The following is a 27,070-nucleotide window of genomic DNA, read 5'->3' as shown; positions in this document are numbered from 1 at the left end:
TGAGGTTTGCGGTAGTTCTGCCATCCGGGACCTGTCACTACCAGTTCCAGTGCCTTCCGTTCGGGCTTGCTTCAGCACCCCGTATCTTTACAAAGCTGGTGTCCGAGATCGTCGCTTTCATACGAAGTCAGGGGATCATAATAGTCCCTTATCTCGACGACTTCCTCCTGGTAGCAAGAACGCCAGAGATTCTATCAGATCACAGGAACCGAACCATTTCGGTGATGGAAGAATTAGGATGGGTCATAAATTGGAGGAAATCCGACCTAACCCCAGAACACAGAAAAACCTTTCTGGGAGTATATCTGGACTCGACAAACAGAATATCTCTCCTCCCCGAGCCCAAGCTGGATGCAATACAGTCCCAGATCCGGATCCTTTCAAGGCAAGGAGGGTCAATAAGAGTGGCCATGAGAGTCCTCGGCCTAATGACGGCCTGTATCCCGTGTGTAAGATGGGCTCAGTTCCATTCCAGGCCACTGCAGAAACTAATCCTGTCCAAATGGGACAGACGACTAGCTTCTCTGGACAGTACTTTGAGGCTAACTCCTCTGGTAAGAGAGTCTCTCCTTTGGTGGACAGAACCAGAAAACCTAAGGAAAGGGGTATTATGGTCTGCCGAGCCCCACGTAGTAGTCACTACAGATGCCAGCGCCTGGGGCTGGGGAGCTCACTTAGAAAACAGGTTCCTTCAAGGAAGATGGCCGGAGGAAGTCACCCAGAGCTCCTCCAACTTCAAAGAACTGTACGCTGTTTGGGAAGCTTTGAAGAGGAACCGACACATCCTGGAAAATCGCCATGTCAGGATAATGTCCGACAATGTGACAACAGTCTCTTTCCTGAAGCATCAGGGAGGCGCAAGACACCATCTGCTTCAGAAACTGGCGGATCGGATTTTTCGGTGGGCAGAAAGATCGGTTCTTTCCATCTCATAGATTCACCTGGAAGGGTCCCAAAACATCATAGCAGATTACCTCAGCAGGAGAAGGGTGTTCCCAACAGAATGGGAACTCAACCAGGACATCTTCCAGGAGTTGTGTCTTCGCTGGGGGACTCCTTGCATAGACCTATTTGCAAGCAGGAAAAATTCGAAGGTCTCAAGATTCTTCTCACTGAACCCTCGAGATCTTCCGGAGGGCATAGACGCTCTGAGCCAAGTCTGGACGGAACCTCTCTCTTATGCTTTCCCTCCTCTGGCGTTAATCCCGGCTGTTCTCAGGAAGATCAAACAGGATCAAGCCCGGGTCATATTGGTCGTCCCATACTGGCCAAGAAGGAGCTGGTTCTCCCTTCTACTACAGCTGGCAATTGCAGATCCACTAGAGCTTCCTCTCAGACCGGATGTCATCCACCAAGGCCCGGTTCTTCACCCAAACCCAGAGAAACTCCGTCTCTCAGCATGGATCCTGAGCGGCTCATCCTGAAAGCAAAGGGCCTATCGAGTCGAGTGATAACAACTATCAAGTCCAGTAGAAAGCCTGTTACTTCAGCAATCTACCTAAAAATCTGGAGGTGATTCTGTCTGGAAGGTGGCAGGTCTGAGGTTACGGCAGGCACTCCTGACTTACCCAGAATCCTAGATTTCCTTCAGGCTGGGTTTGACAAAGGTCTCAAACCTAGCACCTTGAAGGTGCAGATCTCGGCACTTAGCTCCTTCCTAGACTGTCCCCTAGCCTCTCACCCATGGATAGTTAAATTCATCAGAGCCACACAGAGGTTGCGCCCTACTATTAGGCATTTATCGCCTTCTTGGGACCTTAATCTGGTCCTTAGGTTCCTCTGTAAGGACCTTTACGCTTCTTCCATCGATATGCCCATTTCGGTCCTCACTCGCAAAACGGCATTTCTAGTGGCAATCACCACGGCTAAAAGGGTGGGGGAAATTCAGGCCCTGTGTACTAGGGACCCGTACCTCCAGGTTAGAGATGATTGCCTAATTCTTAAACTGGACCCCTGCTTTATCCCAAAAGTAGGAACAATTAAAAATAGAAACCAAGAAGTCGTGTTGCCATCATTCTGCGATAACCCCACTAATGCTAAAGAAAGGGAATTACATTCTCTGGATGTCAGGCAGGCGGTCCTAGACTACCTGGCAGCTACCAGCTCTTGGCGTATTGATCCAAATTTATTTATTCTGTATGGGGGAAAAAATAAGGGTAAGAAGGCCTCTAAGGCCTCTATCTCGCGGTGGATCACGTCCATGATCTCGGAGGCCTACCAGTCTCAAGGGGTCCCTCCTCCAGAGGGTCTCCACGTACATTCTACCCGGGGGATAGCTACTTCTTGGGCAGAGAGGGCAGGGGCCTCTTTAGAACAAATTTGTAAGGCCGCGACTTGGGCAAGTGCCAACACTTTTTGTAAACATTACAAACTTGATGTTTTGTCTGGTCAACATACTGCGTTTGGGAGAAAGGTTCTCCAAGCGGTAATCCCACCCTGAGGAGGTGCTTTGGTACTCTCCAGGGTGCTGTCAGGATGACGTCCTGGAAAATAGGTATTAAGCTTACCGTTAATGATGTTTCCAGGAGTCCATCCTGACAGCACTAGTAGTTCCCTCCCTTGAATACTTATATCATGTTTGTTCAGAACTGGCATGCGTGTAACATGTTTCTTACATATGATGTAATATGTTTGGATTCAATGTATTATGTTTGAAGTCTTCATTAAACTTCTTTTCTGCATATCCTTGTAGCGGTTCTTGTTACAACACTGAGGATTAGGGGTGGGACATGACCTTTTAAACTCGTGTGTTTCCTGTCCCAGCAAGGGGAGGAGGACGTCCTCCAGGGTGCTGTCAGGATGGACTCCTGGAAACATCATTAACGGTAAGCTTAATACCTATTATTTTCTAGCGGCTTAAAGACCTTTTTCTCTCTTTTAGGGAGAAAAGGTCTCTGATCCTAGAAAGGCCAGCCACAAATGCAAAGTTTGTGCAACCAGACTCCCATCTACGTATGGGAAGAAGCTCTGCCAGTCCTGTACAGATGAGGTTCTAAGCGCTGAGCAGCCCTCTCTCCTGGATAGCATTAAAACCCTCATCAAGCAGGAGGTCCAGTCTTCCATGGCCAGCCTCTCCCAGACTCCGGTTCCTCTTCCACCTCCTCCCAAAAAGAGGAAAAAGGCCCCAGTAGAGTCTGACTCTAAGGTCGGGATCACACACAGCGAGATACGGCCGAGTCTGGCAGGTTAAAACCAAGCTCTGGCACCGTCACTCCAGAGCAGAGCGTGCGACCGCATAGCAATACATGGAGCTGCACGCTCCGCTCCGGAGTGCTGGTGCCAGAGCTTGGTTTTAACCTGCGAGACTCGGCCGTATCTCGCTGTAGTGGACTCTGGCCTAACTCAGGAGATTCAATCCTCGGGTTCGGAGGACATTTGGGAGAATGAGGGTTCCACTTCCACCCCCACCCCTAAATCAGAGAACAAAAAGTATTACTTCAATTCTGAGGATATGGGTGATCTGATTAGTATAGTAAGCCATGGGGGTGGAGGACGAAGAAATTTAAGCTTACTGTAGAGGACGAAATGTTTGAAGGGTTAAAGCCCAAGGATCAAAAGGGGTTCCCTGTACATAAGAACATTCAGGATTTAATCCTTCATGAATGGGGTCTCCCTGAAAAAGGTCTTAACATCCCCTCAGAGCTAAAAAACCGTTTCCCTTTGAACGGTGATACTCCTTATGGGAAACCCCAAAAGTTGATGTGCAGGTGTCCAGAGTGACTACGAAAACGGCCCTTCCATTTGAAGACTCTTCGCAGCTCAAAGATCCAATGGATCGAAAGATAGAGAGCCTGCTAAGAAACTACTGGGACACCTCCACAAATCTGTTAAAAACCAACATAGCCTCCACGTGCATAGCCAGATCTTTGTTTGTTTGGTTACGCAAGCTCGAGGATCATTTGGTACAGGGCACCCCAAGAGAGGAGATCCTAGACTCCCTCCCCTTGCTGCAAAAAGCAACAGGATTCCTAGCTGATGCTTCAGCTGAGTCCGTCCGTGTGGCCGCAAAAATACATAGACAGCAGGTGCTGACTCCAACTCTGCAACGTAGCCTGGCCGCGCTGATGGCAGGGAGACCAGGCAACGATGAGAGCTGGATTCAGCACCCGGCTCCTGGGAACAGGGCTAACTGTACTGCTTTTTCCAAGACGCCTGTACGTGTCACACTCATGGTGCATATGGATATTGCATAGGGACACAGCACCGGTACTGTTTTTTCCAGTACTGGTAATATCTGGACATTTGAAAGAGACCTTAGTTGTAATCATACACAGCTCTGTATTGAGATCAGGAGAACAGACTGTCAATCACTACATGTCTCAGATGAGTATCCGCCCCATAGTTCTGAACAGCTCATTTACATATTAAGAAAAACATGGATTTATGGATTTCTCAGGAATCACAAATTCAAGGTATTATGTTTATTCTGCTTTCTATGATCTACATGCCCATACAGACGTCTTAGGGTATGTTTCCACGTTCAGGAAACGCTGCATGTTTGACAAACACGCAGCGTCCAGATGTTACAGCATAGTGGAGGGGATTTCATGAAATCCCATCTCCACTATGTGGTAAAACACGCAGCCGGCAGACCCGCGTAAACGGACACGCGGCGCATCTTTTCAGAACCCAGCATGCCTGTTTACAAAGCGGCGATGTTCCGTCGCTGCCCCGTAAATTTACCATAGACTATAAAATCGCATCTAATGATTAGTCATATGCGTAGAAACTGCGTAAACGCAGCTTACTACGCATGTCTGCCGGCTCACCTATCCCGCCGCCGGAAGTCCCTCGTCCACTGCAGTTCTCGCAATAACTTATGTTATCACGAGAACTGCCGTGCACGTGACCGGGAGTCATCTCCGGTCACTAGTCTGGTTCTCGCAAACAGCTGATCAGCTGATTGTGAGAACGCTGTAGTGTAGGTGATCGCTGGAGAGTTATCTCCGGCGATCATTACAGGCTCTGCTACATCTAGATGTCAGGCATCCAGATGTAGCAGAGCTGGACTCGTCTAGACTGTGTGCACACAACATGCAACATACACCATGCGACATGCAACATACTGTACATACATACAGAACATGCAACATTCATAACATACATACAATACATACATATAGACATACAGTACATTAAACATAGAGTACATACTCACCATCACCTTGATCCCCGAAGCCATTGTCACCTGTAACAAATTATAAAATAATAAACAAACAATATACACCCTAATCCACAGATATCCAATTAAAACGAGTGTCCCACGATGATCTCCCATGGAGAGCAGCAGCATCAGCTGATGCGTCCGCTCTCCAGGGGCTCCAGGAATACAATGATAGAAGGTATCCTTCCGCACTGTATTCGTCTGCCACTGTAAAAAATAGTCCCTAGTCTCACTTGTGGCTCTGCTGTGTGAGAAAGTTCCCACGCAGCAATGCCATAAAGTGAGACTCTGAACTAAGGTAACTATATTATATTATATCTCTATAATCCATTTGAATATAAGGCAGATAACTCTCTCTACAAACTCCCCTTTACAAATTAAATACAAAGCAGTGATGCCAAGAGGAACAAATGGCTCTTGCTGCCAAGTGTCTAAAGCAGAACAATCCTATTTGAATAACCAAGCATTGCCCGATTAGCCCTAAAGTAAGCTATAATGAGCTCAAAACTCTTAATCCTATGTGATTACAATAAGTGTCTTTATAGTATGCAGCCCTTATATTGCTGTCCATACAGGCCATTATTTATATACCATAATATCATCATATATTTCTATTTTTGTCTTATTGTTAGTCATGAGTCTGTGTTAATATATGTTTTTAAATGTTTGCACGTATGTTGTTGAATAAAGCTGTTTCTTACACTTTATTTTGTGGTGTGCACCATTATCTGCGTCCTCTTCTTTCTGGTTTCATAAATGTAGAACGCCCAGCACATACACGTTCACAGTATTCGGCCGGGGTCACACTTGCGAGTGTGATGCGAGAAACTTGCATCAAATCCCAGCACTGCCGCCAGCACTTGGGACCGGCGCGTGCGGCTGCAGAGTAATACATGCAGCCGCATACTCCGGTCCCGAGTGCCGGCGGCAGTGCTGGGTATTGATGCGAGAGACTCGCTTGAGTTTCTCGCATCACACTCGCAAGTGTGACCCCAGCCTTACATACAGGAATTGTTGCATCAGGTCCTGATGCTAAAAGGTAAAGCTGCAAGGTTCCAATAGGTCAGTGTGAATAGCTTTGTGTGTCTATATTTGTTTAAGGGGTCTGGTCTGAGCTCTAGATCTATTTTTGGATTTTTTTTAATGTCTTTGGGGATCTGTACTTGTTTAGGGTGTTAGGGCAGGGTTCTAAATGAAAGGGTTTTCCTCATAAAATGTATTACCTAATTTTCGCATGGGCGGTAAGTGTCTAATCGCTAAGATTCCCCTTCTAGCATCTCCAGCGAATAAGGTCCCTGATTTTTCTGTGTGAAAGGAGAAGCAGTCCATGTATAAAATAGTGGTGATGTATGCGCCCTAGTGCTCCATTTACCCAAATCATATACATACATGCAACTCATGGAATCCGGTTCTTGTTGGGGCTTCAAGATCACCCGAACCCCCACTGATACAACTTATCAAGTGCACTGGTTAACACCGAATGTCGTAAATTTGCGGCGCTTTAAAATGTTCTTAAATCCCGCACCATTGACAACTAACAAAACAGGGTGACAGCAACTACAGCAAGACCGCCGTCAATCGTTTTCCTGAAGAAACGGTTAAGCTGGTGGTTTTGCTGTCGTTCTTGCAACTGTTCTGTCCCAGCATCTTTTACTTGAAATTGTGAAGTATACAGAGCTCAGGAGATGCCCGATAAATGAGCAGGTCACCCTAGAAGCGGTTAAAATAAGTAACATGAGATAGACCATGTGCACAGCAATGTCACTTAGAAGGTGCTGTGCACTAAGTTCATTTTATGGGAAGCTTTACAATCCGATTCTGAGCAGAATCCACTTGAAAAAGATGTCATGTGCATTTACGCTGAGGCCGGGGTCACACGTGCGAGTGTGATGCGAGAAACTCTTGCGAATCTCTCATCAATACCCAGCACTGCTGCCGGCACTTGGACAGGAGCGTTCAGCTGCCTTATTTCTATGCAGTTGCACACTCCGGTCCCGAGTGCCGGGTATTGATGTGAGGGACTTGCGCGAGTTTCTCGCATCACACTCACAAGTGTGACCCCGGCCTAACGGGCAGAATACCCCCTTCTTTTACAGACATGTAAACATAAACCATAACGCCGATGTGCACAGATGCCTATACACACATAACAGAAATACTATGAACAGTCATGACTCACAGTACAGTGGTTTGGACGGGGACATCTGGGATGAAATCCAGCATCAGATGCATGCACCTGACAGTGGTCCGAAAGCACAAACACCGGCTGGGACATGCTGCCCCCTGCTGGGGTGGTAAAAGCAGGAGAAGCAATCCATATAATCCCCACTGCATGCTCATAACTGTATGCTGTCCCAACGTCTGATGAGCAAATGTAAAGTCCAAAACCTCTTAGCTGCAGTAGGAGGGAACAAAGAACATGTGTTTTTTGTTAATATCACTCACACCCCTCTGCCCTCTGCCCAAACACATGTTCCCTCCTTCTGTGTTCTATTGAGCTCTTCATATTTTAATTTGCTCTTGGACTGATTTCAAATAATTTACTAAGATTGTCAAGCAGACATCCCAAATATACACACATGGTCAAAATTGTTGGTACCCCTCGTTTAATGACAGAAAAACCCACAATGGTTACAGAAGTAAGTTGAATCTGACAAAAGTAATAATAAATTTAAAAAAATCTATGAAAATCAACAAATAAAAGTCAGACATTGCTTTTCAAACATGCTTCCACAGAATAAAAAAAATAAATAAAACTCATGAAATAGGCCTGGGCAGAAATGATGGTACCCCTGAAAATAATGTGACAAAAGGGACATGTTAAATCAAGGTGTGTCCACTAACTAGCATCACAGGTGTCTACAACTTGGAATCAGTGAGTGGGCCTGTATATAGGGCTACAGATACTCACTGTGATGTTTGGTGACATGGTGTGTATCACACTCAACATGGACCAGAGGAAGCGAAGGAAAGAGTTGTCTCAGGAGATTAGAAAGAAAATTATATACAAACATGTTAAAGGAAAAAGTTATAAGACCATCTCCAAGCAGCTTGATGTTCCTGTGACTATAGGTGCACATATTTTTCAGAAATTTAGGATCCATGGGACTGTTGCCAACCTCCCTGAACGTGGCCGCAGGATTAAGATTGATGACAAATCAAAGATACGGATAATACAAATGGTAAAAAGAGCCCAGAAAAACTTCTAAACATATTAAAAGTGAACTTCAAGCTCAAGGAACATCAGTGTCAGATCACACCATCCATCGTTGTATGAGCCAAAGTGGACTTCATGGGAGACAACCAAGGAGGACACCATTGTTGATAAAAAATCATAACAAAGCCAGACTGGAATTTGCCAAACTACATGTTGACAAGCCACAAAGCTTCTGGGAGAATGTCCTATGGACCAATGAGACAAAATGGAACTTTTTGGCAAGGCACATGAGCTCTATGTTCACAGATGGAAAAATGAAGCATATCAAGAAAAGAACACTGTCCCTACTGTGAAACATGGAGGAGGCTCTGTTATGTTCTGGGGCTGCTTTGCTGCATCTGGCACAGGGTGTCTAAAATCTGTGCATGGTACAATGAAATCTCAAGACTATGAAGGGATTCTAGAGAGATATGTGCTGCCCTGTGTCAGAAAGCTTGGTCTCAGTTGCAGGTCATGGGTCTTGCAACAGGATAATGACCCAAAACACAGAGCTAAAACACCCAAGAATGGCTAAAAGGAAAACATTGGACTATTCTGAAGTGGCCTTCTATGAGCCCTGACCTAAATCCTATGAGCATCTTTGGAAAGAGCTGAAACATGCCGTCTGGAAAAGGCAACCTTCAAACACGAGACAACTGGAGCAGTTTGCTCTTGAGGAGTGGGCCAAAATACCTGTCGAGAGGAGCAGAAGTCTCATTGACAGTTACAGGAATCGTTTGATTGCAGTGATTGCCTCAAAAGGTTGTGCAACAAAATATTAAGTTAAGGGTACCATCATTTCTGTCCCGGCCTATTTCATGAGTTTTATTTTTTTTAAATTCTGTGGAAGCATGGTTGAAAAGCAATGTCTGACTTTCCTTTGTTCATTTTCATAGATTTTTTATTAATACTTTTGTCAGATTCAAGTTATTTCTGTGACCATTGTGGGTTTTTCTGTCATAAAACGAGGGGTACCAACAATTTTGACCATGTGTGTATATTTGGGATGTCTGCTTGACAATCTTAGTAAATTATTTGACATCAGTCCAACGGCAAATTAAAATATGAAGAGCTCAATAGAACACAGAAGGAGGGAACATGTGTTTGGGCAGAGGGGTGTGAGTGATATTAACAAGAAACACATGTTCTTTGCTCCCTCCTACTGCAGCTAAGAGGTTTTGGACTTTACATTTGCTCATCAGACGTTGGGACAGCATACAGTTATGAGCATGCAGTGGGGATTATATGGATTGCTTCTCCTGCTTTTACCACCCCAGCAGGGGGCAGCATGTCCCAGCCGGTGTTTGTGCTTTCGGACCACTGTCAGGTGCATGCATCTGATGCTGGATTTCATCCCAGATGTCCCCGTCCAAACCACTGTACTGTGAGTCATGACTGTTCATAGTATTTCTGTTATGTGTGTATAGGCATCTGTGCACATCGGCGTTATGGTTTATGTTTACAACATCCCACGACGGACACGAAAAGTACCCAATAGACCTCATCAACTTATAAAGCTGTCTGTCATGTAGCCAGAAAAAATCATGAAAGGTGATGAAGTCTGACCCAGATCTCCCATCACAGATGTGAACATAGCCTGTATATACAGGAGATATGTATAATGTCGTGTAGTAGGTTATATGTGCCATATATATATATATATATATGCGTGTGTATTATTACAATTATACTCTTGTACATAGGGGGCAGTATTATAGTAGTTATATTCTTGTACATAGGAGGCAGTATTATAGTAGTTATATTCTTGTACATAGGGGCAGTATTATAGTAGTTATATTCTTGTACATAGGGGGCAGTATTATAGTACTTATATTCTTGTACATAGGGGCAGTATTATAGTAGTTATATTCTTGTACATAGGGGGCAGTATTATAGTAGTTATATTCTTGTACATAGGGGGCAGTATTATAGTAGTTAAACCCTAGTACATAGGGGCAGTAATATCTACTATATAATTGTCTAAGGGGTACTTTCTGTAGGTCCTTTTGTCTGTCTGTCTGCAACTTCTGTCACGGAAATCCCGCGTCACTGATTGGTCTCGCCAGCTGCCTGTCCTGGCTGCCGCGACCAATCAGCGACGGGCACACGAGAATTAGTCCCACCCTACTTCCGTCCAGTCAGTGCCCGGCACCCGCTCCATACTCCCCCCCCCCCAGTCAGCGCTGACAAAGGGTTAATGACAGCGTTAACGGACCGCGTTATGCCGCGGGTAACGCACTCCGTTAACGCTGCTATTAACCCTGTGTGACCAACTTTTCACTATTGATGCTGCCTATGCAGCATCAATAGTAAAAAGATCTAATGTTAAAAATAATAAAAAAACAAAAAACCTGCTATACTCACCTTCCGTCGAGGCGCGCGTGGCTGCCGCCATCTTCTGTTCCCAGAGATGCATTGCTAAATTACCCAGAAAACGTCATCTGGGTAATTTCGCAATGCATCCTGGGAATGGAAGATGGCGGCAGCCGTGCGCGCATCGACAGAGCTTCGGTGGACGACGGAGGGTGAGTATAGAACTATTTTTTATTTTATTTTTTTAAACAGATGTGGTGCCCACACTGCTAAATACTACGTGGGCTGTGTTATATACTGCGTGGGCTGCGTTATATACTACATGGCTGCTTTATACTATGTGGGCTGTGTTATATACTGCGTTGTCTGCATTATATACTACATGGCTGCTATATACTGCGTGGGCAGTGTTATATACTATGTGGGCTGCGCTATATACTACATGGGCAGAGTTATATACTATGTGGGCTGTGCTATATACTGCGTGGGCTGTGTTATATACTGTTTGGGCTGTGTAATATACTACGTGGGCTGTGTTATATACTACATGGCTGCTATATACTACATGGGCAATGTTATATACTACGTGGCCACTGTTATATACTGTGTGGCCTGTATTAACGCATTGGGTATTCTACAATGTGTCGTGGCCTGTGCTATATACTAGGTGGCTGCTATGTACATACATACATACATATTCTAGAATACCCGATGTGTTAGAATTGGGCCACCATCTAGTAGTAGTTATATTCTTGTACAGAGGGGCAGTATTATAGTAGTTATATTCTTGTACATGGGAGGCAGTATTAGAATAGTATTATAGTATTTATATTCTTGTACATAGCAGTATTATAGTAGTTATATTCTTGTACATAGGGGCAGTATTATAGTAGTTATATTCTTGTACATAGGGAGCAGTATTATAGTAGTTATATTCTTGTACATAGGAGGCAGTATTATAGCAGTTATATTCTTGTACATAGGAGCAGTATTGTAGTAGTTATATTCTTGTACATAGGGGCAGTATTATAGTAGTTATATTCTTGTACATATGGGCAGTATTATAGCATTTATATTCTTATACATAGGGGGTAGTATTATAGTAGTTATATTTATGTACAAAGGGGCAGTATTATAGTAGTTATATGCTCATACATAGGGGGCGTTATTATTGTAGTTATATTCTTGTACATAAAGGACAGTATTCTCTTATTTATTTATTTTTTGTACAAAAGTTAACCTTAGTTGTGATTAATGATCATATCTCTAATAGTTAAGGACCATTAAAGGGAATCTGTCAGTAGGAACAACTCTCTTAAGTAGTCATGAGCGAATATACTCGATACTCGAGATTTCCCGAGCACGCTCGTGGGTCCTCCGAGTATTTTTTAGTGCTCGGAAATTTAGTTTTTATTGCCGCAGCTGAATGATTTACATCTGATATCCAGCATAAGTACATGTGGGGGGTTGCCTGGTTGCTAGGGAATCCCCACATGTACTTAGCCTGGCTAAGAGATGTAAATCATTCAGCTGCGGTGATGAAAACTAAATCTCCGAGCACTAAAAAATACTCGGAGGACACCTGAGCATGCTCGGGAAATCTCGAGTAACGAGTATATTCGCTCATCACTACTCTTATGCAGTCTATATGGGCCCATAGGACATAGGAAGCTGAATATAATAATACCTTGATATTTGTAATCTGATGTCTTTTTCTAGAGAAATCTATGCTTTTCTTAATATGTAAATTAGCTGTTAAGATCTCTGTGGGCCGGACATAGATCTCCCCAAGAATCCACCGCCTGAGAATATTTAAAATGAAAGGCTGTGTTACCAGTGTGAGACATGTAATGACTGACAGTCTGCTCTCCTGATCTACATGTCTCACACTGGTAACACCCCCTTTCGTTTAAAATAATCTCTGGAGGCAGATTTTCAGGAAGATCTATGTCCGGCCCATAGATCTTAACAGCTCATTTACATATTAAGAAGAATGTGGATTTGTCTGGAATATGACATCTGATTGTAAATATCAAGATATCATTTTACTCAGCTTCCTATGACCTACATGCCCATATAGATGGCTTAGGAGGGTTGATCCTATTGACAGATTCCCTTTAACCAGTACCGATTGACTATATACACGTTGATTATCGCTCGTTTATTGACCTGTTTACAGGATCGTTCTGTCTCCATACTATTTACAGCACATACGCCATTTTTATGGGATGATGTGCTGTCGATGACAAGTGATGTTTTTCGGCATGAACAAACCGATCACCCGAAAAACAAGTGTTGGATGAGCGCTGGTATGTTTACACGGACCAAAAATCCTAAAAATGCATTCTTATGGAGGATTATTCGTCCGATATTGGCTCACCTAAATGGGCCTATAGTTCTTGACACCAGTTTACATGTCTTGTATCCAGATTCCCAGTGCTGCTCTCAGACACCTGCATCCTGACTGCTCGCTCCAGATCTGCGCTACAGACTCTGAATTCCCAGGTTGTCTTTTCTCTATCCTATCCAGCGATCCTGATTGCATACAGACACCCACTAGGTTATTTTGTGTCCTGAGGCCAAGTATGTAAAAGAATGCATGATGTAAGCCGGCTGGAAATGTGCGTTTCGTCACTTGAAATTTTTGTTGTGAGCGAGCCAGCGTGATTTACGTATGTTCTCCAACAGTTTGACATATGTAACTAGCTCTGCAATAACAGCTGTACAACTGGAGACTCTTTAAGTGCTGCAGCACTAAAAGCCCCAGCATGCACTTTCAGTGGAATTGTTGTAAACTGCTCAGTTGTAGTCAAAATTGGGCAACGCAGACCACATGTGACAAAATTTGATCTGCTACATCTGGTCTTCACCTTGACTGATGTACTTGTGTCTTATCTACACTACCATGACCTAGAGCAGAGGTGTCAAACTGCATTCCTCGAGGGCCGCCAACAGGTCATGTTTTCAGGATTTCCTTAGCATTCCACAAGGTGCTGGAATCATTCTGTGCAGGTGATTAAATTATCACCTGTGCAATACAAGGAAATCCTGAAAACATGACCTGTTGGCGGCCCTCGAGGAATGCAGTTTGACACCTCTGACCTAGAGGATTGAGGTCATTCTTGAATATAATGGAGGTAGTTTGGTCCTGGTGTTCTCCTGGGCTATACTTATGCTCGGTGTCCTACTGCGCAATGTCGCCTTGTGGCCATACGTGGTACTGCACTTGTTCCACTGGGAGCCTGGATATGTTTATTTTGGCAGAGACTGTCCCCCACCAGCCATTATTCTGTCCTAAATCATTTCTTAGCTTATGTTCTGAGCAATGTGTTACTGTCCACCCCTTAGGATTGGTTGGCCAGAGCTGACAAATGTCTATATTAAACAGCGTCCATGTTTCTGTGTGGACCCCCCTTGGTCCCTCTCTCTGGAATACAGGGCATGGAATGCCGTTCTTTACGAGTGATGTCATGACTGGTTCCTAATTATGTCTGTACACAATAAGGCGCCCCTTGATGATTACAAATTACTTCTCTTGGACCTGGTCCAGGATTAGCTGAATCATTTGACAGATCATGCAGAAACCTTGTTCTGATGCTGAAGTTCCATGCAAAAGTCTCTAGATGTTCTTATTTTAAGGTTCAGTCTTGTGATCACAACGGGTAATTTTGCAGAGTGCCTCGACACGCCCCAGTGCACTTTCAGGCTAATTTGCATATGTCTTCAGTGGTGACACATCAGACTTCAACAGGACAGGTCTCATATTTGTTGTTGTTTTATGACCTATACAGAAAGTAAAATAGCCCTGACAGGTTCTCTTTCTTCTGAGTCATTTTATGTCTACAGCACATTAAGAAATCAACAGTGGCATTAAGGAGCTCCATCTTCCTGAAGTGTCTGCTCAGGGCTTGTTCTGCTGGGGGGCTTCATGGGTGATGGAATATGTCCACCACATACTGTAATGTAGAACACTACCTCTCATTATTGGTATGTCCAACAGCTCAGTGATGACAGATTTCAGGTGGCATCCAGCAGAATTCGGAATGCAGCTCTGAAAGTTATTAGAGAAGCGGCCATTGCTTATCTCTGTTACATGCTGTGCTTTCTGTCTCTACAGTGATCTGCGGTTCAACCGTATTAGAGAAATTAATTCTGACGTTCTCCAGAAGTTGACAAACCTCCAAACATTGTAAGACCCTCCTCTGATCGCTGACTGACAGTCATCCACATGGCGACCATCATAAGAACTGATCTTCTGTCTTTGCAGATTACTGAACAACAACGAAATCAGGCGGATTTCACAGAGATCATTTAAAGCGCTGGGAGAACTCAAACATCTGTGAGTTTTACCTCCTGTATATATTGCACCCTGACGGCACTGGTCTGTATACTATATACTGCACCCTGACGGCACTGGTCTGTATACTATATACTGCACCCTGACGGCACTGGTCTGTATACTCTATACTGCACCCTGACGGCACTGGTCTGTATACTATATACTGCACCCTAACGGCATTGGTCTGTATACTATATACTGCACCCTGACGGCACTGGTCTGTATACTATATACTGCACCGGGACGGCACGGGTCTGTATACTATATACTGCACCCTGATGGCATTGGTCTGTATACTGCACCCTGACTGTAATGCTCTGTATACTATATACTGCACCCTGACTGTACTGCTCTGTATACTGTATACTGCACCCTGACAGCACTGGTCTGTATACTATATACTGCACCCTGACAGCACTGGTCTGTACACTATATACTGCACCCTGACTGTCCTGCTCTGTATACTATGTAAGGGGGTTGCGGGAGTTGTTCTGAACCTCTATGCCCTTCCAGTGTACAAAACGTGTAAATGTATATATTGTTTCCCCATACTGTTACAGAAATGTATATTTATATTTATGTGTATTTATATTTTTTTATAATGTATTTGTGTTGATGTACTGCATTTGATAGGGAAAGTGCAGTGATTGAAATAGGCTAATAGTTGGGGCGCTACAATGTAGATAGTTGACTGTAGGCGGGGTCACTGTGTTAGGGATAAAAAGGGCCTGGGTGCCCGTAGAGCTTGGGTGGGCTGTTAGCCCGAGCAACAGTAAGACCCCGCAATGTTCTAAGTGCTGTGCTCAACTATCCAGGGAAGAAAGTAGAGCTAGTTTCAGCTGCAGAAGTGTTGAAAGTGCGAGCTACCAAATTGGGAGCTGCAGGAGAAGACACGGCAGGAAAGACGGGCAGGTCGCTCACCATGTGGCAGATTATAGCTTGGGCTGACACCTTCAGACTCGGGGCGAAACAACTGATGGAACCCCAAAGGTAGAGAATCTGGACAGGGAGGACGCTGATATACTGTATGTCGCAGTAGGAGTCGGGCTTGAGCCGTGTGAGAAAGACAGGAACAAAGGGAAGGCTGAAGTAACGTGTACTGTGAGACCTCATGTAGCTAATGTAACATGCCTGGATGTGTTGAGAAGAAATGGAAGTAAAGTTCTGTGTTTGAAGTTGCACTTGGACTCTGTTTCCCTTATTCCACAAGTTGCTGAAACAGCCCAACAGGAGCTGCAGAGAAGTCCTGCCAATGCAGAGAGAGGCAGGTGAGCTGACAAGGGAACATGATTTTAATGTGGAGGAAGGCCAGGTCATGCAAAGCCTGAGTAGCTCAGCCACGACTACGGCCCTGGCCCACTTCTACAACTATATACTGCACCCTGACAGCACTGGTCTGTATACTATATACTGCACCCTGATGGCACTGGTCTGTATACTATATACTGCACACTGACGGTACTGGTCAGTATACTATATGCTGCACCCTGACTGTTCTGCTCTGTATACTATATACTGCACAATGACGTCACTGGTCTTTATACTATATACTTGTTCCTGTTCCTAACTGTACTGGAGTGTATACTTTATACTGGTTCCTGACTGCACTGGTGTCTATTCTATATACTGGTTCCTGACTGCACTGGTGTCTAAACTATATACTTGTTCCTGACTGCTCTATTCTGTATGCTACAGTTAGGTCCAGAAATATTTGGACAATATACAACTAACATGGACAGTATACACCTAATTTGAGGGCATTCACATCTTAATTGGAATAATGGTTTAGGAATTACAGCTGCTTCTTTTTAAAGGGACCAAAGGTAATTGGACAATTATCTCAAAAGCACTTTAATGGGCTGCATGGGCTTTTTCCACAATTAATCCATCGTCAACTAAGCAGGTAAAAGGTCTCGAGCTGATTCGAGGTGTGGCATTTGCATTTGGAAGCTGTTGCTGTGAACCCACAACATGTGGCCAACGGAGATTTCAATGGAAGTGAAGTTCATCAGACAGATAGCATAAACATTACGAGTGGTGATATTAATAGTTTGGAACATTCTGCAAATAAAAAAGCGCACTGGTGAGATTGGAAACTGAAGTAGGATTGGACGGCCACAGAAGACAACAGTGGTGGATGATTGCAGAATCCTTTCCATGGCAAAGAAAAACCCCTTCACAACATCCACCCAAGTGAAGAACACTCTCCAGAAAGTACAGTATTTTTTGAACTGTAAGACGCACTTTTTTCCACCAAATTTTGGGAGGGAAAATGGGGGTGCGTCTTATAAGAGTCGGACGATTCTGCGGTGGTCTGACGCTGCAGGGCGATGATCTCATAACCATCCCTGGCTGGTGCGGCAGTATTCAGCGGTGCACGGCGGTGCAGGGGCTCCGCCGACATTTTGTGAAAGCCTGAAGCCTCACACTTTCATTGCTGCAATGCTGTTTACTCTGGGGAAATGGCCGCCAGAGGTGGCGCTTGCTCAGATTGAGATCTCAGGAGACCAGATTTCGGTACCGAGATCTCAATCCGTGCATGCACCGCCTCTGGCGGCCATTTTCCTGGAGGCCACCACATCACAGCAAAGGATGTGCAGGGGCTCCAGGCTTTCACAAAATATCAGCGAAGCCCCCGCACCACTGAGCACCGCCGAATCTGCCGATCCCAACCGGTAAGCTGAATTTGGACTATAAGACTGACCCCCATTTGACGCATTAATTTTTTTCCCCTATTTTCCTTCTGAAAATTTGGGGTGAAAAATACGATGGGTGTTTCAGTATCTAAGTCTACCATAAAGAGAAGATTTCATGAGAACAAATACATAGGGTTCACCACAAGGTGCAAACCATTAATCAGCCTTAAAAATAGAAAGGCCAGATTAGACTTTGCCAAAAAATATCCTAAGAAGTCAGCCCAGTTCTGGAAAAGCATTTTTTGGACAGATGAAACTAAGATTAACCTGTACCAGAATGATGGGAAGAAGAAAGCAGACCATATCCTCTGTAAAACATGGTGGAGGCAGTGTAATGGCATGGACATGTATGGCTTCCAATGGCGCTGGGTCACTAGTGTTTATTGATGATGTGATTGACAGAAGCAGTTGGATGAATTGTGAAGGGTACAGGGAAATACTTTCTACAGAGATTCAACCAAGTGCAGCAAGATTGATTGGATGACGCTTCACAGCATAAATGGACAATGGCCTAAAACATAAGTGGAATATTCTGCAATGGCCGAGTCAAGCAACAACTGAAGTCCACAGCAGTAAAAGCCGGCAAAGCATCACAAAGGAGGGAACCCAGCGTTTGGTGATGTTCATGGCTTCCAGACATCAGGCGGTTATTGCCCGCAAAAGATTTTATACAAAGTGTTACAAAAGAACATTTTATTTATGGTAAAATACCATCATATGTTCTGCCCTTTCTCTCCTTACAGATATCTGTATAAGAATGAGATCCGCAGTATTCCGAGGAACGCTTTTGACGGACTTGGATCGTTGGAGCAGCTGTGAGTTAACCTGTCCAAGCCAGTCCAAAATCCACCTCCATTGAGTTTAGGCCGATCACGAGAACAATGGGGGTTATTTATTAAGAACAGAATGGCTTATGCCGCTCTTCCAGCTGAAGCAAGATGTGTGCCCTCCTAATTAATTAGGCTCACCCCTTGCTCTGTGTGTGCCAGATAATAAATCTGCCAAAGTGGATTTGCACAATGATTTACACCCGTTTCTGGCATACGGTTTTGTAAGTTTATTGGGCTATTTGTGTTACTGCCTACTTTTGATACATGTGCCATGAGCACAGTAAAAAGTAAAAAAAAGGGTGCAAACATGGCTTTCCCCATAATTTATGACTTAGAAATGTGGCATAAGGGGAATTATAGATTTCCGCCATTGAGTCACTCTCGCCTTTACTGTTCTGAATGCACGTTATACATTTCCTGTGTATTTTTTTCCCCACATCAGGTATCTTCACTTCAATAATTTGGAAACGCTTGATGCTGAGACTTTTGGAGATCTTCCCAAACTGGAGAGACTGTAAGTGAGATGGATGCTGGGCAATAACAACCCATCATTGGGTCCCCAGGTTCTGGCTAAGTGATGTCCGGCAGAAGACAACCCTGTTTTTGCAGGATGTCCCTTGTGGATAGGAGTTTTCCTTTTTCTGACCTGTGTCTGCAATCATAGAACTAGATAGGACTGCAAAACCAAAGAAATGAGCCGGAGCATAAGTTGGCATACATGCAGTGAGTAAGAGCATATTCACACTGTGACCATTTCACAGACAAAATCCAAGAAAAAAAACAAACAAAATGGGCCTATACCCCATAGTAGGTACATAAGTAAATAGTAATAGTACATGTAAATGACACAGGGTATTTAGTTACCACTTTTTTGAGCAAAAACGTGTAAAAGTCATCCCACCGCGACAAGGTGTACCCAATCGGGATGGTCCTATCCTCTAATATTAAATCCCAGCTTGTGTCAGCCAACCTTAATGTACATATGGCCAGAGCAGGACACCGGGCTGACTTTTCAGACACCTGCCCAGGTGAAGCTATATAGATGAAACCCCTAACTCAGAAAGAGGGGCCGCACCTGTGTGTACAAAGTACAAGAAACTACAGCAAAACCAAAGAAGTGAGCCGGAGCATATGTTGGCATAACTGCAATGTGTAAGAACACGTTCATACCGTAGTAATTTTACTGACAAAACCCAAGAAGAAAAACTAAATGAACATATACCGTATAGTAGGTAAATAATAATAGTACATGTAAATAACACTGGGTACTTAGTTAACACTATTTTGATCAAAAAGCAGTAAAGGCCATCACACCACAACAAGGTGTACCCCAGCCGGCATGGTCCTATCCTGTCTCTAGTATTGAAACCTCACCCTGAGTCAGCAGTCTTTATACTATATACTGTTTCCTGACTGGTCCCTATACTAAATACATGGTGAACCCTCAAGATGATTTCCTGACACTGGTAAGACCATCACAAAGTAAAGGGACAGTCCGAATCCTCTACATTTGCTCTTCTTTAGTTAAATACAATTTTTTTTTACTATCCACAATTTCAGGCCGACTTTAGTTTAGCGTGTAATTAAAAATTCTAATGTGTTTCTATTTCTCACCATTTTCAAGATCTCTGATTGCTGACAGCGGACTGCTTTAATGTCTAACTGCTTCCAGGTTTTTGCACAATAATCGGATCGCCAGGATTCAGCCAGGAACCTTCTCTAAGCTTCTGTCTCTCACCCGGTTGTAAGTGGTAGTTTTATACCATCGTATTAATGGTGTTACCCAGCGCCTGTCACTTGCCCGCTGCGGCTTGGTAGCTGTTGTTCACGTCCTAGTCTAATCAGTAGAACAGGTGCACAATATTTGCCAACCCCTGGCAGCTGCCACATCAGTAGCACCTCTACCCTCCCGATGCGGATGTGAGGGGCTGGGTGACCCCTTTAATTATGCGGTCAGCAGCTTATTAGATCTTGACTCTTATGTACGGACAGACGCCTCGATTCCAATCCCCTGTTCTGTGACTGTGAACTCATGTGGCTGGTGGATCTTCTCCGAACGTTCACAGAGAGGAGCAGCACGCACACGGCCGCTACGTGCGAGCACCCCCTACACCTGCGAGGGACGTCGGTGAGCTCACTGTCTGAAGATCAATTCAACTGCGGTTAGCCATCAGATTTTGTTATATTGCATAACATATACTTATCTTACTCATCATCCAGAGCCCGTGGGCTGCACTTTTCCCAGCTCTGGTCTACATTATAGGGCAAAATTTACTGATCGCTGGGGATCCTAGCGCTTGGCTATCTTGCCGATATAGATGCTGGGTTATACTGGTATGGATGCTGGGTTATACTGGTATGGATGCTGGGTTATACTGGTATGGATGCAGAGGTATACTGGTATGGATGCTGGGTTATACTGGTATAGATGCCGGGTTATACTGGTATGGATGCCGGGTTATACTGGTATGGATGCCGGGTTATACTGGTACGGATGCCGGGTTATACTGGTATGGATGCCGGGTTATACTGGTATGGATGCCGGGTTATACTGGTATGGATGCCGAGTTATACTGGTATGGATGCCGGGTTATACTGGTATGGATGCTGGATTATACTGGTATGGATGCTGGGTTATACTGGTATGCATGCAGGGGTATACTGGTATGAATGTCGGGTTATACTGGTATGGATGCAGGGGTATACTGGTATGGATGCAGGGGTATACTGGTATGGACGCAGGGTTATACTGGTATGGACGCAGGGTTATACTGGTATGGACGCAGGGTGATACTGGTATGGATGCTGGGTTATGCTGGTATGGATGCTGGGTTATACTGGTATGGATGCTGGGTTATATTGGTATGGATGCTGGGTTATACTGGTATGGATGCTGGGTTATACTGGTATGGATGCCGGGTTATACTGGTATGGATGCCAGGTTATACTGGTATGGATGTCGTGTTATACTGGTGTAGATGCTGGTTTATACTGGTAAGGATAGTAGGTTATACTGGTATGGATGCTGGGTTATACTGGTATGGATGCCGGGTTATACTGGTATGGATGCAGGGGTATACTGGTATGGATGCTGGGTTATACTGGTATGGATGCTGGGTTATACTGGTACGGATGCCGGGTTATACTGGTATAGATGCTGGTTTATACTGGTATGGATAGTGGGTTATACTGGTATGGATGCCGGGTTATACTGGTATGGATGCCGGGTTATACTAGTATGGATGCAGGGGTATACTGGTATGGATGCTGGATTATCCTGGTATGGATGCCGGGTTATACTGGTATGGATGCCGGGTTATCCTGGTATGGATGCCGGGTTATCCTGGTATGGATGCCGGGTTATACTGGTATGGATGCCGGGTTATACTGGTATGGATGCCGGGTTATACTGGTATGGATGCCGGGTTATACTGGTATGGATGCCGGGTTATACTGGTATGGATGCCGGGTTATACTGGTATGGATGCCAGGTTATACTGGTATGGATGTCGGGTTATACTGGTGTAGATGCTGGTTTATACTGGTAAGGATAGTAGGTTATACTGGTATGGATGCTGGGTTATACTGGTATGGATGCCGGGTTATACTGGTATGGATGCAGGGGTATACTGGTATGGATGCTGGGTTATACTTGTATGGATGCTGGGTTATACTGGTACGGATGCCGGGTTATACTGGTATAGATGCTGGTTTATACTGGTATGGATAGTGGGTTATACTGGTATGGATGCCGGGTTATACTGGTATGGATGCCGGGTTATACTAGTATGGATGCAGGGGTATACTGGTATGGATGCTGGATTATCCTGGTATGGATGCCGGGTTATACTGGTATGGATGCTGGGTTATCCTGGTATGGATGCCGGGTTATACTGGTATGGATGCAGGGGTATACTGGTATGGATGCTGGATTATACTGGTATGGATGCCGGGTTATACTGGTATGGATGCCGGGTTATACTGGTATGGATGCCGGGTTATCCTGGTATGGATGCTGGGTTATCCTGGTATGGATGCCGGGTTATACTGGTATGGATGCCGGGTTATACTGGTATGGATGCCGGGTTATACTGGCATGGATGCCGGGTTATACTGGTATGGATGCCGGGTTATACTGGTATGGATGCCGGGTTATACTGGTATGGATGCCGGGTTATACTGGTATGGATGCCAGGTTATACTGGTATGGATGTCGGGTTATACTGGTGTAGATGCTGGTTTATACTGGTAAGGATAGTAGGTTATACTGGTATGGATGCTGGGTTATACTGGTATGGATGCCGGGTTATACTGGTATGGATGCAGGGGTATACTGGTATGGATGCTGGGTTATACTTGTATGGATGCTGGGTTATACTGGTACGGATGCCGGGTTATACTGGTATAGATGCTGGTTTATACTGGTATGGATAGTGGGTTATACTGGTATGGATGCCGGGTTATACTGGTATGGATGCCGGGTTATACTAGTATGGATGCAGGGGTATACTGGTATGGATGCTGGATTATCCTGGTATGGATGCCGGGTTATACTGGTATGGATGCAGGGTTATACTGGTATGGATGCTGGGTTATACTGGTATCGATGCTGGATTATACTGGTATGGCTGATGGGTTACAATGGTATGGATGCTGGGTTATACTGGTATCGATGCTGGGTTATACTGGTATGGTTGATGGGTTTTACTGGTGATAATGGGGATAATTGTCTTTTCAGTGGTGCCTCGTATTATATCAGAACCCAAAGATGCAGACATCATTCTTGGGAACACCGTTTATTTCATCTGTCGGGCAGAAGGGAACCCCAAGCCTGATATTGTATGGCTGCACAACAAGTGAGTCCGTCCTGGGATCAGTACACAAAGAACCCAATGTTATTGGGACCTAGTGGTAGTTACACAGTATACCACTCGTAGGCACTGTATGGCAGTGTTTGCTTACTGTGGCGCTATTAGGCACAACAAAGTGACATCATTTCTACTGCACTGTATAGTATAATATTCAATCCCTGATCATGGCTATATTATTTGTCCACTGTATGGTGGTACTATTGGGCCTACAGCATATTGCATCAGTGGGTCACTTATTTATGCACTGTATCATGGCATTATTGTGCCTGCAGCATATTGTATCAGTGGTCACTTATGTATGCACTGTATGGTGGTATTATTGGGCCTGCAGCATAATGTATCAGTGGGTCACTTATTTATGCACTGTATGGTGGTATTATTGGGCCTGCAGCATATTGTGTCAGTGGTCACTTATTTATGCACTGTATGGTGGTATTATTGGGCCTGCAGCATATTGTATTAGTGGTCACTTATTTATGCATTGTATGGTGGTATTATTGGGCCTGCAGCATATTGTATCAGTGGTCACTTATTTATGCACTGTATGGTGGCATTATTGGGCCTGCAGCATATTGTATCAGTGGTTCACTTATTTATGCAATCTATGGTGGTATTAATGGGCCTGCAGCATATTGTATCAGTGGTCACTTATTTATGCACTGTACAGTGGCATTATTGGGCCTGAAGCATATTGTTTCAGTGGTCACTTATTTATGCACTGTATGGTGGTATTATTGGGCCTGCAGCATATTGTATCAGTGGATCACTTATTTATGCACTGTATGGTGGTATTATTGGGCCTGCAGCATATTGCATCAGTGGTCACTTATTTATGCACTGTATGGTGGTATTATTGGGCCTACAGCATACTGTATCAGTGGTTTACTTATTTATGCACTGTATGGTGGTATTATTGGGCCTGCAGCATACTGTATCAGTGGGTCACTTATTTATGCACTGTATGGGGGTATCCTTTCAATATCATGTGGTGTTATCACTCAGGCACTATGTGATACTTTTTTATGCTCTCAGTGTTTGCATTATTGGTTCGGGGTTATGCGTGCTCTGTATGGTGCTATTACTTAGACACTGATGATGATGATGGTGATGAGTCCTGTATGGCACTCTCATTAGGTACTGTTATGTAATATTATTTTTATCCCTGGGGGGACACTTTGTACTCTGGCGGTATTATTTGGGCGCTGTAATGGAGAAAATGCCGGGTCACTGAGTAGCTGCACTATGTGGACACTGTTTGGTAGTGTGGTCAGGGCGCTTTGCCGTGGTCAGTGGTATGACTATAGGTCACTATATATTCTTTACTTTATGATTTCGGCACAGGAATGAGCTTGATACAAGCTATGATGGGCGGCTGAGTCTTCTACACGACGGGACCCTGATGATCCAGAATACACAGGAATCTGATAAAGGCATTTACCAATGTGCGGCCAAAAACATTGCCGGGGAGGTGCGCACACAGGAAGCCATTCTGCGCTACTCTGGCAGCCAATGTGAGTTGTCAACCAGTTTTTCCACTGCCCTTAACATGATATAGACATATTTGTCCTTCTAAAAACCATAGACGCTGTAATAATCCCACTGGGAAGTGTTTTGGTTTGGTTTTGAAGTTTTTATCCAACTTTTCGCCAAAATTGTAACTTTTTCAATGAACTGAATATAACATAAATCTGTCAACAAGTTATTGCTATGGAATCTGAGAGCAGCATAATGTAAGGGCAGAAAGCCTGATTCAAATGATATGTCACTTGCTGGGCTGCTTAGTGCAGGTTGGATAGAATTCCTGTTTTCTACAGATCTAGCAGTTCTCAGAATTGTCAGCTGTGTATAACCCCGCCCACACCACTGATTGGCAGTTTTCTGTATACACTGTAGATTGCCAACAAGCTGCCAATCAGTGGTGGGGGTGTGGATATGCAGATTAGCTGGACTGTCATGCACGTGACACCTAGTCCTGCAGTGATAATCTCGTGCGGCTAAAACACTTGTTGTATTGAAGCTACAGCACCGAAAGTAATAAGTGAGACATCGGTGGAATCAGGGTCTCTTGCTTTATATTATGCTGCTCTCAGATTAAATAGCAAGAACCTGCTGACAGACTCCTTTTAAGTGCCTGTGTCTTAAAAATTTTATTTAAGATCTGCCTGTTTCCAACAGCAAAGCCGGTCTTTATAATACAGCCCCAGAACACCGAGGTCCTAGTAGGCAGCAGTGTTACGTTGGAATGTGGCGTCTCCGGAGATCCGCAGCCAAGTATTACATGGAGCACAGACACAGGAGATCCTGTTTCCACTACTGATCGATTCACCATCACCAGCTCCGGAGACCTGTACATCCAAAACGTCACCTTCTCCGAGCAGGGGCTGTATTGGTGTCACGCCAGCAACAGCGAAGGCTCCATACAGGCCCCCGCTTCTATTATTGTGCAAGGTAAATCTCAGCATACAGTTATTATTAGCAATCACTGCTGCTGATACAGGGGAAGTTGCTGGATGATGGAGGTTGCAAACAAATTTAGTGATCTGGAGAAGTATAGAGAGGTGGATGACATCCATTTTTTTTGGCAGACAGCACACAAACCCTTAGAGTTTAATTGATCCATACACCCATCCTATTAAACACTGATCCGTGTCTCAGGTCCGTGAGACTCAGAGCTCGTCCTATTCACATCCATAGACTCGGCCATTAAAGTCTTTGGACATCCATATAAAACAGATGGAACTCGGCAGACAGACTGTGTACTTTAGAGTTCTATCCAAATTTCATCCATGTCGGAGATAGCAGCCGAGGGGGTCACACAAATCACACCGCTGGCGCCAATATGTCACAGATAGCACCGATGGGGTCACACAGAACCCACCACTGTCACCAAACTGTCAGGGGACACAACTCTGCTGCCTCCAATTGTCAGGGCAATTAAGCAATTGACTGACGATTGATCGACAAGACCGCGGCTGCTTCCATTACTAGGCCAGTTATTGGGGAACTCACAGTGAGCATATGCTATATACGCCTCCAATTTCAGCTCATGGAATATATATATCAATATATATCCCAGTACAATTGCTGCCAACTCCACAATAACAAAAAAGGAACAACTACTAGCTGCTACCACCAATCAGTTGTACGGACTGATTGGACACCCGTTACAAATCGTGTATGGATTCAGGGGTGCGGTTTAAAGAGCAAGAGCAACAAATCTAATAAGTTTTATATATTTAATTCAGAAAGGTAGGCTGTGTTTATAAAAAATCTACAAAGATGATACAAAATGGGAACAAAACAATACAGTATATAGTTACATAAGTTAAAAAGGAATAACAAAAGAAAATTACTAAATCTGATGTTGCAGGAATGGCTCTTATGTTTATGGTGGGAAGCACTACGATTAGGAAAGTGGAACACTCCCACAGTGGACAAAGATAGATACCCAAATTCTGCTTTTTAGTAGATCAAGGTAATGCCCACATACCTCCCCTTGGTGAGCTCATATGGGGGCTGGTTGTGGGATGTGCGAGGTCTGTCAAAAAGTTATGAGATCCCTAGCTATCAGGATATCTTCGTCCCTGGAGGTTGCAGGTGGTATGCATTGTTGTCATGTTTTTTATCACGATTTTATCTGTCTATAGAGATGAAACATGGA

General features: G+C 44.3%; 1 protein-coding gene across 2 annotated transcripts in view; it reads left to right on the top strand.

Moving 5' to 3' along the window:
- The first annotated feature begins 9,480 nt into the window (after positions 1 to 9,480).
- LOC143765847 (peroxidasin homolog) overlaps positions 9,481 to 27,070 on the top strand; it is a 91,195-nt gene continuing 73,605 nt past the window's right edge. Inside the window, exons 1-10 of one of the 2 annotated variants that reach the window (XM_077252949.1) lie at positions 9,481 to 9,744; positions 14,791 to 14,862; positions 14,941 to 15,012; positions 18,452 to 18,523; positions 18,981 to 19,052; positions 20,211 to 20,282; positions 20,531 to 20,700; positions 23,277 to 23,394; positions 24,751 to 24,920; positions 25,585 to 25,857. In XM_077252949.1, the coding sequence (XP_077109064.1) occupies positions 9,584 to 9,744; positions 14,791 to 14,862; positions 14,941 to 15,012; positions 18,452 to 18,523; positions 18,981 to 19,052; positions 20,211 to 20,282; positions 20,531 to 20,700; positions 23,277 to 23,394; positions 24,751 to 24,920; positions 25,585 to 25,857 (1,252 nt within the window). In that variant the 5' untranslated portion in view covers positions 9,481 to 9,583. The remainder of the gene's footprint in view (positions 9,745 to 14,790; positions 14,863 to 14,940; positions 15,013 to 18,451; positions 18,524 to 18,980; positions 19,053 to 20,210; positions 20,283 to 20,530; positions 20,701 to 23,276; positions 23,395 to 24,750; positions 24,921 to 25,584; positions 25,858 to 27,070) is intronic. The other variant, XM_077252948.1, reaches the window with a different exon arrangement.

The sequence above is a fragment of the Ranitomeya variabilis genome, chromosome 4 (genome assembly GCF_051348905.1).
Source record: "Ranitomeya variabilis isolate aRanVar5 chromosome 4, aRanVar5.hap1, whole genome shotgun sequence".
Classification (NCBI taxonomy): Eukaryota; Metazoa; Chordata; class Amphibia; order Anura; family Dendrobatidae; genus Ranitomeya; species Ranitomeya variabilis.
The sequence above is the reverse complement of the archived record's forward strand: the minus strand, read 5'-3'. Positions and strand labels throughout refer to the sequence as shown.